Below are 18,665 nucleotides of genomic sequence, written 5' to 3' on the forward strand. Positions count from 1 at the left end.
AAGACAAGAAATAAGTATTAATGTCTTGCAATATAAGTAAAGATACCAAGTACCCCAGGAAAAAAACCATTAAGAAAAGCAAAAGTAAGACATCAAAAAACCTTAACCAACTACAAGCAAATGTGATAAGAAAAGGAAAAAAAGAACAAACAGTTTAAAAGTAAATTTGTACTTGAAATCTATAAAAGCATGGATGTGGAAAAAGTAAGGAAAGAAATCCCAGCTGCACAGTAAGGACTATGGAAACACCTTGATGAAATGATCTTGCAGCCACCATGCATTCTGACCAGATGAAAGTCAACCAGCTCGGTCCTTCATCAAAATGTTTCCAGAAGTTTTCATGATACTACTTATACCTCCGTTTAACTTGCACCATTTGTGCTGTTTATAACATCTTTCATTTTTGCAAATGTTATAGACTGTACCTGAAAATAACAGCTTACTATAATCATTCCCCTATACATTTGCAATACTGTGTCTGAACCACTTCTGTTTTTTGTTAGGACAATAAAAATACATTGTTTAAAGAAAAAACACACACACACACATTATGTAAACTGAGAGTACTACTGAATGTCTACAAAACAGTCAAAGAGTTAAGGCATGTCACTTATCAACATATTATTAACAGCTCTCAAATATTAGAATTATACAGTAACAAAATACTATGTTAAAAACATTTATTAAAACTTTTTCTAGCTCTCTCTCTGTCCATCGTGTGCATACATTTCACAATTATATGCATGCACTCACCATTCCACTCTTCAGTCAGTCACACACACTTGTGACAAACACACACACACACACACACACACACACACACACACACACAAACACACTAAAGACAACCTCCTGGGCATGAGATGTACCCATGTTAGTTTACTTTTGCTTAACACATGCTCTGTTTGACACAGTTAATACAAGAGTTTACAGAATTCTACAAAACTACCTTTATTTCACACTTTAAGTTTGTGTTTACATGGGTTTTACTACCACAATAAATTACTGTCTGTTACTTTGGGGATGCAAATGTCCAGCTTTCAGCTAAATACAAGGTGAGAGTACAGCAACTACTCTAACACTGATTACAGTGTACAGAACAAGGACGGCATTCAAAAACTTGTGTTAGTCCACGTTATTTAAATTAAAGGTACCAAAATCTGTAGCCTATAGTAAAGTGTCAGTTAACTACATCAACAGTATGAACAGTGAAGCGATTCTTAACATCATATTGCAAATTGACTGGCGGAGGATAAGTGACTTGTCATATTGAAGGGCACAATTTAAGTGCCAGCAGCTAGGTAATAAAAATAATTCCCCAAAGCATACTTACAGTTTGCTCTTCCAATGCCTTGTCTCTATCATGAGGAGAATAATTAGGAGCCATCACAGTGCGGAGTTGCTGCTCCATCTGCACCACCTGTTGGCGAAGCTGCTGTATCTCCTGCAGCAAGAAGAGTACCATGTCATAATGGCTTTCATATAATACCTAATTGCTTTACACATACACCCCATTTTCACTGAATTGATTTCTTCAACTGCTAGCCAGTAGGTAAGGTAGAAATGAAGTAAGTGTGTGAGTGCGTGGGAGGGGGGATATGAACAATCAGTTAACAATACTAGAGAATCACACAGAATTAGGAGGAGAAAGAATAGCTGGCTAGTACTGACCCCCAGGAGGCAAAATTCTAATTACTGCTGATATACTTACACAGGAGTACAAAAATCTACATTAGCTTTCAAACTAAGGGCATATTGGTTGACCTCAAGAGACCCACCAATTGTCAAGATGAAGGAAAAAAAGTTTTTGATCTCTAAATCTATTGGCAGCACTTAATCTACACCTCCTAAAGGAGAGTACTGGCCAGTCTCCTTGTAATTTTATAGTTTTCTCAAACAAATTTTCATTCTGACACAATATTCAAGAATCACTCAAATAAGGATTTTACGATTGATTTTCAGGAGTAAATTACACTTCCTTCAGATTAGGATTCTTTCGATAAACCTTAGTCTCTCTTCTCCAAGGTGACATTTATGTGATTGTTTCACTTTAATTTACTACAGACAAGTATTTCTCGATGCTTAGCAGTTGTTACCAAGTCTATTGCCTGACCTTCCTGTAAAATGATATCAAGTCTTTTTATCTATTTACACACATCACAATACTTTTAATGTATGATCAGCTGTCAGTCTTCGCACTACGTACTGGTCAGCTTTAAGTGTTTCTGGATTTTACAATCACTGATGACACTTCCCTATCCATAAATGCTTCAACTACGAATAGAATTGGAAAGCCACTGGTTTTATCTGTTTGGTTATATATACTCACATAAGTAATAAAAAATCCTATCACACTTCTTGAGAAACATTAGACATTTCTTTATATTTTTGTCTTTCCACTAAGAACAATGTTAATCGCAATGTCTTAAATCCAATCGCACACCTCTTTTGACTATCCACAAGTGTATATTCTATTTGCCAGGTGGCAGTATCAAAGGCTTTTCAGATGTCAAGAAACAGAGCTGGATAAAACATTCAGTTTCTAATCTTTGGTCATTTATCGACATCCACGTTATACTGCTTCCTGAGTCTTAGCTCATTTGATATTACACAGTTTTACCTGGAAATAATCAGTTACCACTCCAACATGTGCTAAAGATTTCAGACAGTTGCCAATTCACTTGGACATCTTGTTTTGAATTTTGCTCACACTGAAATGGGTTATGGAGATACAATGTTACTTTATCTGAATTGCTTTTGTAATTAAACCCCTTAATGCTAAATGACGTGAATTAGAATCATATCAATGATGTGCTAATAATGGGAAGGTTAACTGTTTTTTAGCACCAGTACCAGCATATGCTGATTTTGCATCAAGCTAGCAGCACTTCTGACAAGTGCTGTATTCTCTTGAGTTTTTAGATAACCTCTAAAATGCCATGATTTTTTTATTTTATCTTTCATCTAGAAATTTATTCAGGTATAAAGAGATTAAAACTAAAAATTTTCATTTCACATTTCAGTCATCCATCTTCAGTAAAGACAAGATTCAAGTTTTGTCATAAATAATAGTAAATTTAAGAAGTATTTCTGATGAAGTCAAGATAAACAAGCTATGAGATACCTGGCAGGGTGGTGTGTGTGTGTGTGGGGGGGGGGGGGGGGGTCCCCAACACACACACACACACACACACACACACACACACACACACACACACACACTGAAAACAGAGTTATGAGCTAACCTGTTGATATCGATCCAACTGGCCGAGACTAGTTTCAAGCCCATCGGCCTGTTCTTTCACAACTGTCAATAGCTGATCCAACTCGCCAATGATCTCCTGTGCTGCTTCTGATACTTTTGAATCGCCACCAACACCAGATCGAAAATGTACCTGCCAAGTATAAAAATCAGTTATGTACGCACATTGGACAACAGAATATGGAAGATACACCTACTACCATAGTAAGAAGGAAGAAAGAGAGACTGAGAAAGGGAAAATACAAAACAACATTCACCAATGTTATGCAAAGTCTGTCATGGGCAGAAACAGACAAATGAAGTGAAGAACTAGGCTACATTTGTATCTTGCCTATGACTACTCCCATCTTTCACAGTCACAATCACAAAAAAGTTTTAGGCGTAAATGAAAACTATCAACAGTCAGAAATGATGATTTTTCTGTTTATTATAATAACTGTACTCCAGATCCTGTTACACATATGTGGAACAACAAAGTATTAGCCCCTTCCCATTACTTACCTGTAGCTTTTCAACAGATACAGAGAGTTTAGTTTTCTGGATGGAAATCTCGGCCATTATCTTCTCCCGTGCATTGAGCTGATCTTTCAGTGGTCGCTTTTTATGCTGTGGTGACTCAAGTGATTGTTTTGATTTCTCAATCCAAGCACGTATATCCTTCATCTTTTTCTCACATTGTTCCCACTCCTCACTGGTCTCTTGCAGTAAGGCATTCTACAAAATAAGGAAAAATGAACTTTTATTAATGACATTAGCAATTTATACCATACTGTGGACAAGCAGTAATGGGGAAAAAAGTCAAAATAATAATAATAAAAAAAATTATACAAGAATGATAAGCAAGCATCACATATGAAGAATATAATCTTTCAATTTTTCTACAATACAGATGCTCTGAAATTTCATTTTTTGTCAGTGAGAATCATTAATTACTTAAATGCAAATCTGTACTAGAAATGTAAATGAGTCAAATGACATGGTCCGCCTGATGAGTATGGTAATCAACAGTAAACAAACATTTTCTTCAAGTGTTGCTTCCCTAAACTTTAATTACTAGAAGCAGGAGGACTATTGTGTTAGTCAATCTTTGCTATCAAACAATACTGTATCGTAGAAGTAACCATTAGCAAAGGAAGCATTTCATTACACTTTATTAAACACACCATTATACAGGGTGTTTCAGAAACTCACAAACTTTGAGAAAACACACCATTATACAGGGTGTTTCAGAAACTCACAAACTTTGAGAATGATAAGTCACACACAGAGGATACTTTTTTTTTATTAAGGAACACACTGTCTTGAATGTTTCCTTAAAGTTATAATAATGAATAACTACAATTGCACAAAAATTACTATTATTAGGCACATTCTGACAATAAAAAAATTTACATGAATGGTTCAAACCATCCACTCTGTGTCCCAGTACATGCTGCACACCTTCAAGTCAATGCTCATCCAACTCTGGAGAGCATGTCAGGAGACTCAGATTTGATGGAATACATCAGTGATTCGAGCTATCAGCTCAGCTCTAGTGGCAGCTGTAGTGACGTGAACCATACTCTTGACATGCCCCAAAGAAAGCAATCGATGGGCATCAAGTCAGGCGAATGCATTGGTCATGCAGTGTGTCCTCCTTATCCTATCCAATGTTCCCCAAAATCGACAGATAGCTGTGCTCGTACATCAAAACATTAAGTGTCGGGTTCCATTGTGGTGGAACTGGCAGCCGGTTGTCCAGCAGTTTCGGAAGTGTGGTCAGCAGGAATTTTAAGTAAGCTGTTCTACACTCCTGGAAATGGAAAAAAGAACACATTGACACCGGTGTGACAGACCCACCATACTTGCTCCGGACACTGCGAGAGGGCTATACAAGCAATGATCACACGCACGGCACAGCGGACACACCAGGAACCGCGATGTTGGCCGTCGAATGGCGCTAGCTGCGCAGCATTTGTGCACCGCCGCCGTCAGTGTCAGCCAGTTTGCCGTGGCATACGGAGCTCCATCGCAGTCTTTAACACTGGTAGCATGCCGCGACAGCGTGGACGTGAACCGTATGTGCAGTTGACGGACTTTGAGCGAGGGCGTATAGTGGGCATGCGGGAGGCCGGGTGGACGTACCGCCGAATTGCTCAACACGTGGGGCGTGAGGTCTCCACAGTACATCGATGTTGTCACCAGTGGTCGGCGGATGGTGCACGTGCCCGTCGACCTGGGACCGGACCGCAGCGACGCACGGATGCACGCCAAGACCGTAGGATCCTACGCAGTGCCGTAGGGGACCGAACCGCCACTTCCCAGCAAATTAGGGACACTGTTGCTCCTGGGGTATCGGCGAGGACCATTCGCAACCGTCTCCATGAAGCTGGGCTACGGTCCCGCACATCGTTAGGCCGTCTTCCGCTCACGCCCGAACATCGTGCAGCCCACCTCCAGTGGTGTCGCGACAGGCGTGAATGGAGGGACGAATGGAGACGTGTTGTCTTCAGTGATGAGAGTCGCTTCTGCCTTGGTGCCAATGATGGTCGTATGCGCGTTTGGCGCCGTGCAGGTGAGCGCCACAATCAGGACTGCATACGACCGAGGCACACAGGGCCAACACCCGGCATCATGGTGTGGGGAGCGATCTCCTACACTGGCCGTACACCACTGGTGATCGTCGAGGGGACACTGAATAGTGCACGGTACATCCAAACCGTCATCGAACCCATCGTTCTACCATTCCTAGACCGGCAAGGGAACTTGCTGTTCCAACAGGACAATGCACGTCCGCATGTATCCCGTGCCACCCAACGTGCTCTAGAAGGTGTAAGTCAACTACCCTGGCCAGCAAGATCTCCGGATCTGTCCCCCATTGAGCATGTTTGGGACTGGATGAAGGGTCGTCTCACGCGGTCTGCACGTCCAGCACGGCCGCTGGTCCAACTGAGGCGCCAGGTGGAAATGGCATGGCAAGCCGTTCCACAGGACTACATCCAGCATCTCTATGATCGCCTCCATGGGAGAATAGCAGCCTGCATTGCTGCGAAAGGTGGATATACACTGTACTAGTGCCGACATTGTTCATTGTTCATGCTCTGTTGCCTGTGTCTATGTGCCTGTGGTTCTGTCAGTGTGATCATGTGATGTATCTGACCCCAGGAATGTGTCAATAAAGTTTCCCCTTCCTGGGACAATGAATTCACGGTGTTCTTATTTCAATTTCCAGGAGTGTACATAAGCTAAGATGCAGTGTTACTGGCCCTAGAAGATAATTATCCACAATTTCCGCCTACATGTTTACGAAGAACCTTTGTTGGTGCAATCTTGCAGCAACTGGATACACAGGTTCTCATAGTCCTATATGCAGGGTGTATACGTGCACACGAAAAAAATATTCCCAGATTTTTCCCGGTTAAAAATACACTTTTTCCCAGGTTAAAATACACTTTTTCCGTGTTAAGTGACAGTATACTCTTATTCGGCACTGTAAAACTCATCTATCCTTTGAATGTTATGGTTTTCTATACTGGAGTAGAATTTCCCGGCACGTTAGAAAACGTAACTCTGGGGAAGGGGGATGGGGGGGTGGGGGGGCACGTTTCGAAAGACCTTTTATGTGCAGCAACATGTACGCTGCATATTTTCATATTACGAAGGTATAAATTCGAATTCCACCAAACACTGCATGTCACTTCACTTTCCGAAGCATTGAAATCAAGATTGCGATGCGCTTTTGCAAGCCAGTCATAGCTCATGTCCCGTGATCTCGCCAGCTGATGACAGCATTTGACACGTGATGTAGTCAGCCAATAGCAAGATCACTCTTAAGTTGCGTGAACACACAAGTAAGAAACGTTAAGGGTTTAAATTAATATACATAGCATTCACCTATAATATTGGTCTTAAAGATTAATATGCTGGACATCACACAAATGTGCCAGTAAAATTTTTAATAACGACATAAATGTCTGATCTTCTGGGCTCAAAATTCTTCTAAATGGTCGTCCTCACAGAGTTGATTTTTAAATGAGAGTCAAACGCTTTGTGATTTAAGAAATTCATCGTACATTCTCGCACAAAGCTCATCTTACGTAAAAGGAAATCTCCATTGAATGTAATGCTTTTCAAACCACCATTCGCAATATTTCCTGCGACCTGTTAGAAATAGGTTCATTTCAGCAGTTGCAAGAGAGCGCCAGATAACAAGCGTCACCACGCTTGCGCAGCTACGATGACGCAGGAAGCCCATATGGTCGTACGTGTAAAACATTAAAAGATATTACATTATGTCATAAAAGAAACGAAACATCAGAGGATACTTCAAGAGCGTCGGAATTTCATGAACCATACTGAAACGCATAATTCGGCTTAAAATGCACATTCGTATGCAAATTTTCTTGGAGTACCAGTACTGTATTATCTCATGTTTGGTTCTTTATTATGGCATAATGCCATACGTGCACTTGAAATGCAGCAAAAAGTTGAAACTAGCCAATAGTGTCAAATTAAACACTTCGTTTCAAATAAATTGACTGCCTCAACAGAAAATATTAATGAAAGCCAAATCTCTTTAGCAAACCAGTCAAAATAACTTCATTGTTCTGTAAGGCAATTAATGTTTGACTGTCAGAAAGTTGGAAATAAAATCTAAAACTAATAACATATTTTAGCCTTCCGTAATTATGCAAATGTATTTTAATTCATTTGATAGCTCCCCGCCACAAAAATCCGTTTTGTTATCATTTAACGTGAGAGCAATAAACGAAGAGGAAACAACAAAATCACTAAACGTAAACACAGGTCACGTGGAAATGACCCACCTCCCCACCACAACTCAGACTGCTCTGTGCATCAGCCCCAGATTTACTAATTTCCAAACCGGGGCAATAATAAGTAGTGGCGCCCAGCCACGCATCTGTAACAAGAAGCGGGAGATGGTACTACTCATACGCGACTCAACTGCGCATGCGCAAGAGCCCGCCCGCAACGGCTCAAACGAATCTAATTTAAACAGTTGTCACGCCACACTCATTGGAGGCAATTTGTTGTTACAAAACATTGCATAGTCTTCCTAAAGCCTTTGACACACTTTGCTGTTGGCAGACACTTGTATGAGCACTGTTTTGTTGTTGTATACGGCGCATTTCCTTTGCAACTTTAGTTTTATTTTCTTTCTTTTTTTTTTCTCCTGTTCATGTTTTGTTGTTGCAATATTATTCTGCTGTAGCAGGATACAGTAATATCCTTTGTTAGAGTATTGGTTCTTACCAGTCAAAATCACATAAATTTAACTGAGAACTAAAACAATGAAAAATTCCCAGGTTTTTCCCGGATGAAAAAATTCCCGGGTTTTTCCCGGATCTCCCAGGTAGTATACACCCTGTATATGTGGTTGTTCCTGCAGTTAAAATACCTATCATGTTTAAAGAAGGCCTCACCTATAAATAAAATGTTTATGGCCTACCACTCTTTGGTCTACGAACCACTGCACAAACTACATACAACGCAGGTGGTCACCTGGTCCTAAAACCTGCACCCTCTGTGGATGGTACATGTGACGGTTGTACTCCTGCAATGCTCTTCAGATACATGACCCATTCCCATAGCATGGGCTATACCACACATGCTGCTTTCCTTCCACCGCTTACAGGCTGGGTGTGTAAAATCCCCATTTCTTGTAAGTGTCCATGACCAGCGGATAAGGTACTGTGACATGTCTTCCATTAGGAATAAAGAGTTTTGTAGATAAGAAGGGCTACTTGTCCATTTCTTTTTGAGACACAACTGTGTAAGTAAGCTCATCAAACCCATACGCCATGTTTCATTGAATACTAATAGCAATAAAACCTGAATCCACGACAAATAAGATGCATGACAGTGAATATATAAATTAAGACAACACGTGCTGAATGCAGCACTGGTGAGATGCAAATCAATGTTGATACAAGGGTGGTTTAATAAGTCTGGTAAATTTCCATGAAGAAATGGAACATTCTGTTGTGCCTTCATGGTTGGTAAACTTGATTATTCCAAGGATCATATAAAGAATTTCCACAATGTACTGGTACTGTTCATTGCCGACAGCCATCTGAAGTGGTCACCGTGTAAACTGTGACAAAATGGAGAAAACCGAGTTTCTTGATGTTATTAAACATTTTCATTTGAAAGGCTGGACTGCCACACAAATCAAAACAAAACTGGACAAAGTCCACATGGACACTGCTGTTTCAAAGAAGATTAATGATTTTAAATGTGGTCAGAGAAGCACTGAAGACAAAGTGTGCTCTGGCCTTCCAACAGAGGTCAGTCCGAAGGAAACCATTGACAAAATTCATAATATGGTAATGTAAGACTGCTGTGACTAGAGGCATCTCAACTAGAGTGAGTGTATTATATCATGCACAGAGAACTGGCTATGAAGAAGATGCATGCGAGGTGGATGCCATGATTGCTCACAATCTACCGAAAGCGCATCTGGCAAACGTGTCAACACAATGTCTGGCACTGTTTGACTGCAATCCACAACATTTTTTGTGCCGATTTGTGACTGTTTATGAAACCTGAACGAATTATTACACACCACAGTCGAAATGGCAGTCAAAACAATGGACAAAGGCTGGTGAAAGTGTACCAAGGGAGGCAAAGACCACTTTGTCAGCTAACAACGTGATGGCCCCTATTTTCTGGAAATCCCTAGGAATACTCCTCATAGATTACTTGGGAAAAGGCGAAAACATAACTGGACCCTATTATGCATCGTTGTCAGAAAGATTGAAACTTGCCGTAGAAAAAAAAAAAAAAAAAAAAAATACCAAGGCTGGTGCACAAAAAAAGCACTGTTTCATAAGGAGTAATACACCATCTCAAACGTCAGTGATAACAATGATGAAAGTGTATGGTTTGGGCTTTGAATTGGTTCCTCATCCACCATCTTCACCATACTTAGCCCCAACTGACTTCTTCCTGTTCCATAACTTAAAAGTTTGGCTTTCTGGGAAGAAATTTTCATCAAATGAAAAAACGATAGTTGCCGTCAACAAGTATTTGGTGAAGTCTCACAGAACCTATTTTTCCAATGGGATGAAAAAGCTGAGGATTGCTGGACCAAGTGTATAGCCCTCAAAGGAGACCTTTTTGAGAAAATGAACATTTTTTCTTGCTTTTTTACCAGACTTATAAACCACCCTCACACAGTATTACAATAACATAAGCTGAGTGACAGGACTGATATGACTTGACGGAATAGCAACCTGTTTAGGAGCTGCACAGGAGGTCACTAGGTGTTGGTATGCATCATGACCCTGAGCAGATCAAAATGTATCTGTTCCTTAAACAAAAAAATTTTTTTTGTCTTTCTGTTGTCCAGTAAACGTGTTTCAATATGAACTGAAGTCAAACTTTTAAAGATTCCCTCTAAATAATTCTCACTCAAATATTCTCTCTCTTAAGATTAAGTTTTAATAGTGTTATAGTATTTTACAGTTTAATTTAAAATAATATTACTGCCCCCTGGGACTAAAACTGTGCAATGTTAAATGTCAAGTAAACAACAGTGTCTTATATTGCCACAATTAAGTTTACCATTAATAGATAGAATGATTTTTATTACTCAACAGGAAATGTGTGTCTGACAGAAAAAAATAAATTTTGCTTTTCTGGCAAAGTGGTACATTAACATATTAGTACAATGAAGTAACCAACCATCCATGTCAAGTACAGTTCCAACATGTATTGCTTTCATGAATACTCTTATAATGGAACTCTACAAAAATACATGAGATGTCTAAACAAATGCCAGGGACAAGCTTCAAATTAAAAAAAAAAAAAAAAAAAATTATTTATTACACACACACGGTACTCGAACATTCCAGGCATACTGGTTTATCACAATTTACACGCTTATATGCAGTTTCTTGTTGTTCTGGAATAAACAAAGAATGCACCTCCTCTTTCTTTCCACTTTGTCACTCTTCACCATATTTTGTACTTCTTCCGTGAGTCTTTTCCAAGAAGGTTTTGAACTTTTACCTACAAATCTCCTCCCATATTGGAGTTAGGTAGCCTATTTTCAAGATATGGTCTCAACAGATTTATAGATAGCTCCTTGACAACTCTATATCTGAGACACGTTTTCTTACAATAGAGTAATTTCATTACTGAATACATAAAGAGAAGATTCAAGAGCCCAATTCTTATAAGGCAAGAATTCAATTGGAATTCCTGGTTTATTTCTCTTCAAGGTACCTACAGGTGTTAACCCCTTCCTCTGATATTGTGTAACCACTCTACATAGGAAAACCAATTGACAGCAGCTACATTTGTTATTTTTCACAGCTGGCCACACTACTTGAAGAACTAACTGCATAGGAACATAAGGTTTCCTGTCTTCATTGCTCAGTTCAGCATTGTCAGAATGCTTACCAGTACATATGTAGGCAATATATAAGTATGAATTGTGGACATGTTAAACAGAAGCTTTTTATTCCATGTCTGGTGGCCATGTTAAGCAAATACATTTTGATGCCACATATGCCACAAAATGGTGTGAGCATTTCATCCATGGAATTATATTCTCCAAAGCAGTGCACTTTATGACTATTACTGATGAGTCTGGAAAAAATTTCCAAAATTGGTGCCAATTTGTCTTCCTTCTTGCATGTTTCTCTTGTTTCAGGGTCATCAAATCACAAACAGACCAACAGCATTTGGAACCACTTTGCTGATACTGCAGCTCTAAGTAAAGGTCTTATAATATGGTCAGTAGAGAAAAATGATAGCACATCTTCATGGCCAGACTTACAGATACAAGTTAGCATACTAACCAACATTAGCACCTTTACTTCATACAGACCACTAGATTCGTAATTACTTTGCTGATATATTTCAGTTCATTTTCTGTACTGCTCCAGTTTAACGTTTGATCAATTCACAATTAATTAAATGGACCAAATATCCTCTGTCTTAGGATTATCACCAAAGTTTTTAACAGCCCTTGTTCTTCATTTACATGTTCAACATATAATCAACATAAGGAGTGTGGCCGAGAGCATCCTTTGGCACTGCTAGTCACTTTCTTTCCTGCTTCACTCACAAATAGAATGAGGGGAAAACGACAGTCTCTATGTCTTCTTATCAGCTCTAATTTCTCATATCTTCATGGTCGTTACGCGCAATGTGCGTTGGAGGCATGTTCTGCAGTCAACTTTAAATGCTGGTTCTCTAAATTTTGTCACCAACAGTGTTCCTCTAAAAGGTTACATTCCCTCCAGGGATTCCCATTTGAATTCCCGAAACATCTCCTTAACACTTGCATGTGGTTTGAACCCATCAGTAACAAATCTAGCAGTCCATCTCTGAAATGCTTCAACATCTTCCTTTAATCCGAACTGGTACGAATCCCACACACTCAAGCAGGACTTAAGAATAGATCGCTCTAGTGTGCCATATGCGGCCTTCTCACAGATGAACCACAATTTCCTAGAATTCTCCCAATAAACCAAAGTCGACTACTCATCTTTCCTATTACGATCCTCACATGCTCATTCCATTTCATATCACTTTGCAACTTTATGATCAGATATTTAAACGATGTGGCTGTGTAAAACAGGACACTACTAATGCTGTAACTGAACAATACCAGTTTGTTTTTCCTACTCATCTGCATTAACTTCCATTTTCCTACATTTTTAGCTAGCTGCAATTCAACATACCAACTAGAAATTTTGTCTAGGAACTCAACAATGACACCTTACACTACAGCATCATCAGCACACAATCGCAGATTGCTGCCCACCCTATCCACCAAATCATTTATGTATATACAGAATAACAGCAATCCTATCACATTTCCCTGAGGCACACCTGGTGATACCTTTGTCTCTGATGAACACTTTCCACTGATGACAGCATACTGGGTCCTATAATTTAAGAAGTCTTCAAGCCATTCACATATCTGTGAACCTATTCCATATGCTCGTACCTTCTTTAACAGTCTGCAATGGGGCACCATGTCAAACACTTTCCAGATTTCTAGAAATATGGAATCTGCCTGTCGCTCTTCATCCATGTGCAGTATATCATGAGAGGGAAGGACAAGCTGAGTTTTCCACAAGCAATGCCTTCATGGACATTAGCTTCTCAGTCACAAAAAAATTTATTACATTTGAACTGAGAATATGTTCAAGAATTCAGCAGCAAGCTGATGTTAGGGATTTTGGCCTGTAATTTTGTCGGTCTGTTGTTTTACCTTTCTTATACACAGGTGTCACCCGCATTTTTTCCAAGTCACTTGGCACTTCACACTGGGTGAGAGATTCATGTTAAATGCAAGCTAGATATGGGACCAATAACATAGAGTACTCTTTGAAAAACCGAATTGGGATTCCAGTCGGACCTGGTGACTTATTTGTTTTCAACTCTTTCAGTTGTTTCTCTACAGCAAGGATGCTTGTTATCCATACAGGAGTATGTTCGATGGTCAAACAACAATATGTTTGTACAATTCTCCTGCATAAATGATTTCTTGAACATGAAATTTAAAATTTGGGCTTTCATTTTGCTATCTTCAACTGTCATACAGACTGGTCAACAAGTGACTGGATGGAAGCCTTAGACCCACTTAGCAATTTTACATTGAACCATAATTTTCTCAGTTTCTCTGACAGATCTTTTGCTAAGATGTGACAGTGGTAGTAGTTGTAAGCTTTGCATGGAGATCTTTACACAGACACATGAATCTCTACTAACCATTGCTTGTCATCATTTGTGCATTCTCATTAGATAACAACAGTCTCTGTTCCTCAGCATTTTCTGAATCTCCTCATTAAACCATGGTGGTTCTTTCCCATCCTTAATCCACTTACTAGGCACGTAATTCTCAAGACCACAATTCACAATCTGCTTAAACTTTGCCCATAATTCCTCATGTCCATCCTACATGCCCATAATTCCTCATGTCCATCTTACAGGAACTATGTGATGTCAATTCACTGCCTAAAGGAGATGCTAACAACTGCTTGTTTGCTCTAGCTACCAGAAACACTTTCCTATACCCGGTATTCCATGGGTTACGTTATCCCGAGAAATCCATCAAGCATTAGTTAGTTCTTTTGATTCCCAACAAAATCCATTTTCCCTTTGCTAAACAACAGGAACCTACATATCATTATCTCCCGGATCACCTGTGCACCAAAAGTCAGCACCCGTGGCAGTCTTGTTCATCAGAGAAGGCCCTGAACATTTCAGGAGAAAATTAAGAATCACAATTGGAATTGTCATCAGAAAATGAATCCTATACATACATTTCCTCTCTGTCTGCTTCTTCCCACATCCAAGTAGATATCAACTGTAATAAAAAGTGCAATTGTGCAATAACTGGTTGAGACTGCATAAACGTTTTCAACACAGTATGTGAACAGGACTTGTAATAGAAAAATTATCATCTGTTGTCTGCTACAAAAGTTGATCATGGAAATACACATGTTGTAATGGAACATGTTGTTTATCCTTCAAAGTGAGTGTGTGATATCTGAAATGCTGATAAAATAAAAGACACATTAAATAACATGACTTCATTATGTAATTATAAAACACAGCTGTTGCTTACTCTTTCCATTAACTGCGATTCCACTTCATTCTTGGCTTCCTCAGCTTCTTCAAGCTTCTCAGGTAAATCACCAGCACTTGTTACTTTGCTAATACTCTCTAGTTCTTTTCGCATGTCAGTTAAATGCTTGCTTACTTGTTTACAACTCTTCACAGCAGTCTGGCAAAAAGCATATAGAGACATGTATTAGTGTTTAATATTGAAGAGTCAAGTCACAAATAAGCATCAACAAAGAAATGTTTATATTTCAGCCACCACAATTTAATGAAGTATCATTTTACATCACTTCCCATAAATACTATATTTCAAGGTCAGTTAAAAATGATAATGCAATGTTTTACATTCAAATACAGGACAATTCATGATGAATAGAATGATTACAAAGAGCTATAATTATTTAGTGCTTAACAATATAATGGCAAGAATTACAGAGGATATAAAAGAAAGTTCAAAATTTTGATCAGAGCAGATGCTTTGAAATTTCATTGTGCATTAGTGAAAATCATTAACAACATAAATATGAACTGGTACCAGGAGTAGAAACAAGACAAATTTATATAATGATTTGTCTAAGACAGTGGTTCCCAAATTTTCTGAAACCATTGTCCCTGAGTGCAAAAACATATAACATATTAGCTAATAGTGCCCCCCTCCCCCCCCACCCCATCACCACCACCACCACCACCAACATTGGTACATGTCTAGGCTTTAGAATGAAAAAAATCTTTCAATACTTTTATTTTTAAGATCATAAAAGATAATTACATTTACTGTGTGTGCAAGTTTTAATAACCTGAACTAATAAGTCATTGAATTGAGGTACAGCATATTTCTAACAACCTTTCCTTATTGAAAGATGAACAATTTCAGTGCACCATAAATACCACCTACAACTTAGTCTCTGAAAAGAAAGCTAACTGTCCACACTGGGTGTAGACACGACACAAAATACGCTTCCTCTGCAGCACTCCTCTCGCTAGCGACGCTCATTCCCTGCACCCAAGTTTAAAATGCATGCACTATACTCATTGTTTGCAAATCAACTCTGAACTGACACAAATTAGATTGTTTTAGGCTGCTACTGTTTTGGGTCTGACCATGGGCACTAATAATAATAATAATAATAATAATAATAATACTGTGTAGGCCCTGTAGCAAAAAGTAGCCCTTAAATAGTTACTGTTGTGCTGTGCAGTCCATTAGTTTATTTAACTGTTGCAAAGTGAATAATGAAGCAATTTCTTGTCCATTACAAGAACTACCTACAACTCACAGAAGGCACTTCCCATGATATAGTTAAGCATATGTGGCGTGTATGTCTCAGTTTTACTGCCATACATGCATGGTATAAAGTACAAAGCACAGGGTGGCCAAAATACAACTGGCTTGGGAAATATTTCATATACCATAAGACTGGCAACGCAACTTTACATCATCCGATCCACATATGGTGATGTAAGCTGGGTTGTTTATCTTATAGTGTATGTAATATTTCCCGAGCTAGTTTTATTCTGCCCACCCCATATGTGTGTAGCAGGTGGGCTATGTGAGGAAGATGGTGTTCACACTTTCACTTCACAAGCTGTAACCCTCACCACATTTTTTCACATGTTAATGCCATTTGTTGGGAAAAACAATGTAATTATTTGGAACTTATGTATCCAGTATTACAGTCTTATGAAATAGTAATAATTGTAATGACCTTTTTTAAAAAAATTGTTTTGTAGCTGAAGCACTATCAAACTCTCTTCTTTTTACCTTCCAGAAAATTTCATTTTGCCCCTCAGGGGTAATTACCACAGGCTGGGTGGGACCCACTAGTCGAAGAGTATAGTAATGTACTGTGAACAAACATGTTCTTCATCTGTTAATTCCCTACAGTTCAGTTAGTAGGAGGACTACTGTCTTATTCAACCTCTGCTATCCAACAACATTGTACTGTAGTAGCAACCATGAGCAAAAGAAGTATTTCATTTTATATTATTAAACATGCCAATATGTTAAGGTTATTTCAATTTTCATTTAATAACAAACAGTTGACATATAGGTTTAGAATTTTCTCCATTTGTGTTACTTCCAGAAACATTTTTTCAAAATAGGTTACAGAAACTGATACCCATTTTTAAGTATTGCTGACCGAGTATGTTGCAATACGAACTGACATCAACATTTTAAATATTCATTCCAAAAGATTCTCAACCAAATTTGAGGATTTCACATATTGCTGTAGGCTGAGGCATTAAAAAAATTATGTTATTGTATGTCAGAGTCAAGAGTGTATTGCAATTTTATAGTGTTTTCTAATTTAATGTAAAATCATATTACACCTCTCACCTGACATCTTCAGAAATGCATGTGACTAAAACTGTGCAATGGTGGCAGCAAAGTAAAAAGAAACATGACTGCATTTCCATGTTAAAACAAACTTCATTTTTGGCTAAATGGCAATGAGACTTATCTTGATTATACGGCTATTCATGCAGCATATTTTCACTATTTTGAAAAATATTTTCTATTATGATTTCATCAACTATGTCTAGGAAAAACTTAAGTTTCATTCTGTAATTCATCAATGTAGTTGTAAAAAAGATAAAAGATAATCAAGCTTATCATAGCCAGCGATTTATATGTTTCACACAGAGTAGTTTCTTTGGCTTTTAGGTCAACATGTGATACCCAAATTCCCTACTGTTTTGCTGGTATGAGCGACCAGCATAAATAAATCAAACAGCCATTTCATTCATTTCTGCCACCACATGAACAGTGTTGTTGCTATATGGCTGTGTTTAAATCCTGCAGTTGAGGTAGAATTGTCTTCATCTATGACAACACTAGTCTGCTCACAGCAGTCAATTATTGCCATTACACACAAAATGAAAGATATCATCTGTACCCAGTGCGAGAAATGACATTCAAGGTATTAGTTTTTAGAATCACAGATTGGTTGCAGTCAGTCTTGGAAACATTCTGAATGGAACTGCATTAAATACATCTGACACAAAGTAATTTTGCATTGCAATAAGGGGGAACATGAGCTTAATGTATCTGAATACTTTTGTGAATGAGAAAGCTCTGTAGTGTCCACCAAGTCAGATCATAATAGTCAGTGTATAGTTTAGTAATATAAATGAAAAGCACAATATCATGGATGTATTAATTTATTTGGCTAATTGGTTTCTAGCTTACAAGGTCATCATCATACTTTAACTATGAACTCTGGAAAAAAAGGATGTAGCTTTTTTTATTGGGCCAGGACAATGAGATATTAGATAAGCTCACACATGCAACCTTACAAAATGTAATTTGTGACAAATTTATTAATACATACAAAAAGAAACAAACACTATGGACTGCAATTAAAAAATCATATGGGAAAAAAACACTGTTTTCTTCTGAACAAAGTACCTTATTGTTTTAAAAGTGGAGGCATAAAATGTATATCAAAGAATTCCTCCATGTTGTACCAAACTTTTATTTATTTCTGTTAAGCACATGCCAGTCATTAAATATTAATCATACATGCAACTGAGTAGTTGCATCCAGATGTACATTTTCTGTTGTTCCCTTAAATCACTTGAGGAAAATACCAAGATTGTTCCTTTAAAAGGGCACAACCCTCCCTAATCCAAGCTTGCACTCCATCTCTTATGACTTCGTTGTCAATGGGACAATGAATACTAATCTTCCTTCCTTCATACATGTAGAAACTACAAATGAGTTTCTAAAAGGAAATTCTAAACAGATCATCGACATAGGAGTGCTGCATGGGTTTAAAGTTCACACACATTTCAAAGAAATTATTTTCTATTAAGT

At 38.4% G+C, this 18,665-nt stretch overlaps 1 protein-coding gene across 2 annotated transcripts in view; it reads right to left on the reverse strand.

The window, feature by feature from the left end:
- The window catches only part of LOC124802693 (muscle-specific protein 300 kDa), a 601,574-nt gene that overhangs the window by 96,995 nt on the left and 485,914 nt on the right, over positions 1 to 18,665 (reverse strand). For both annotated transcript variants that reach the window (XM_047263634.1, XM_047263633.1), the window contains 4 exons: positions 14,853 to 15,011; positions 3,764 to 3,976; positions 3,246 to 3,395; positions 1,334 to 1,444 (listed from right to left, as the gene is read on the reverse strand). In XM_047263634.1, coding sequence (XP_047119590.1) covers positions 1,334 to 1,444; positions 3,246 to 3,395; positions 3,764 to 3,976; positions 14,853 to 15,011 — 633 coding nt within the window. The remainder of the gene's footprint in view (positions 1 to 1,333; positions 1,445 to 3,245; positions 3,396 to 3,763; positions 3,977 to 14,852; positions 15,012 to 18,665) is intronic.

Source organism: Schistocerca piceifrons, chromosome 6, assembly GCF_021461385.2.
Source record: "Schistocerca piceifrons isolate TAMUIC-IGC-003096 chromosome 6, iqSchPice1.1, whole genome shotgun sequence".
NCBI lineage: Eukaryota > Metazoa > Arthropoda > Insecta > Orthoptera > Acrididae > Schistocerca > Schistocerca piceifrons.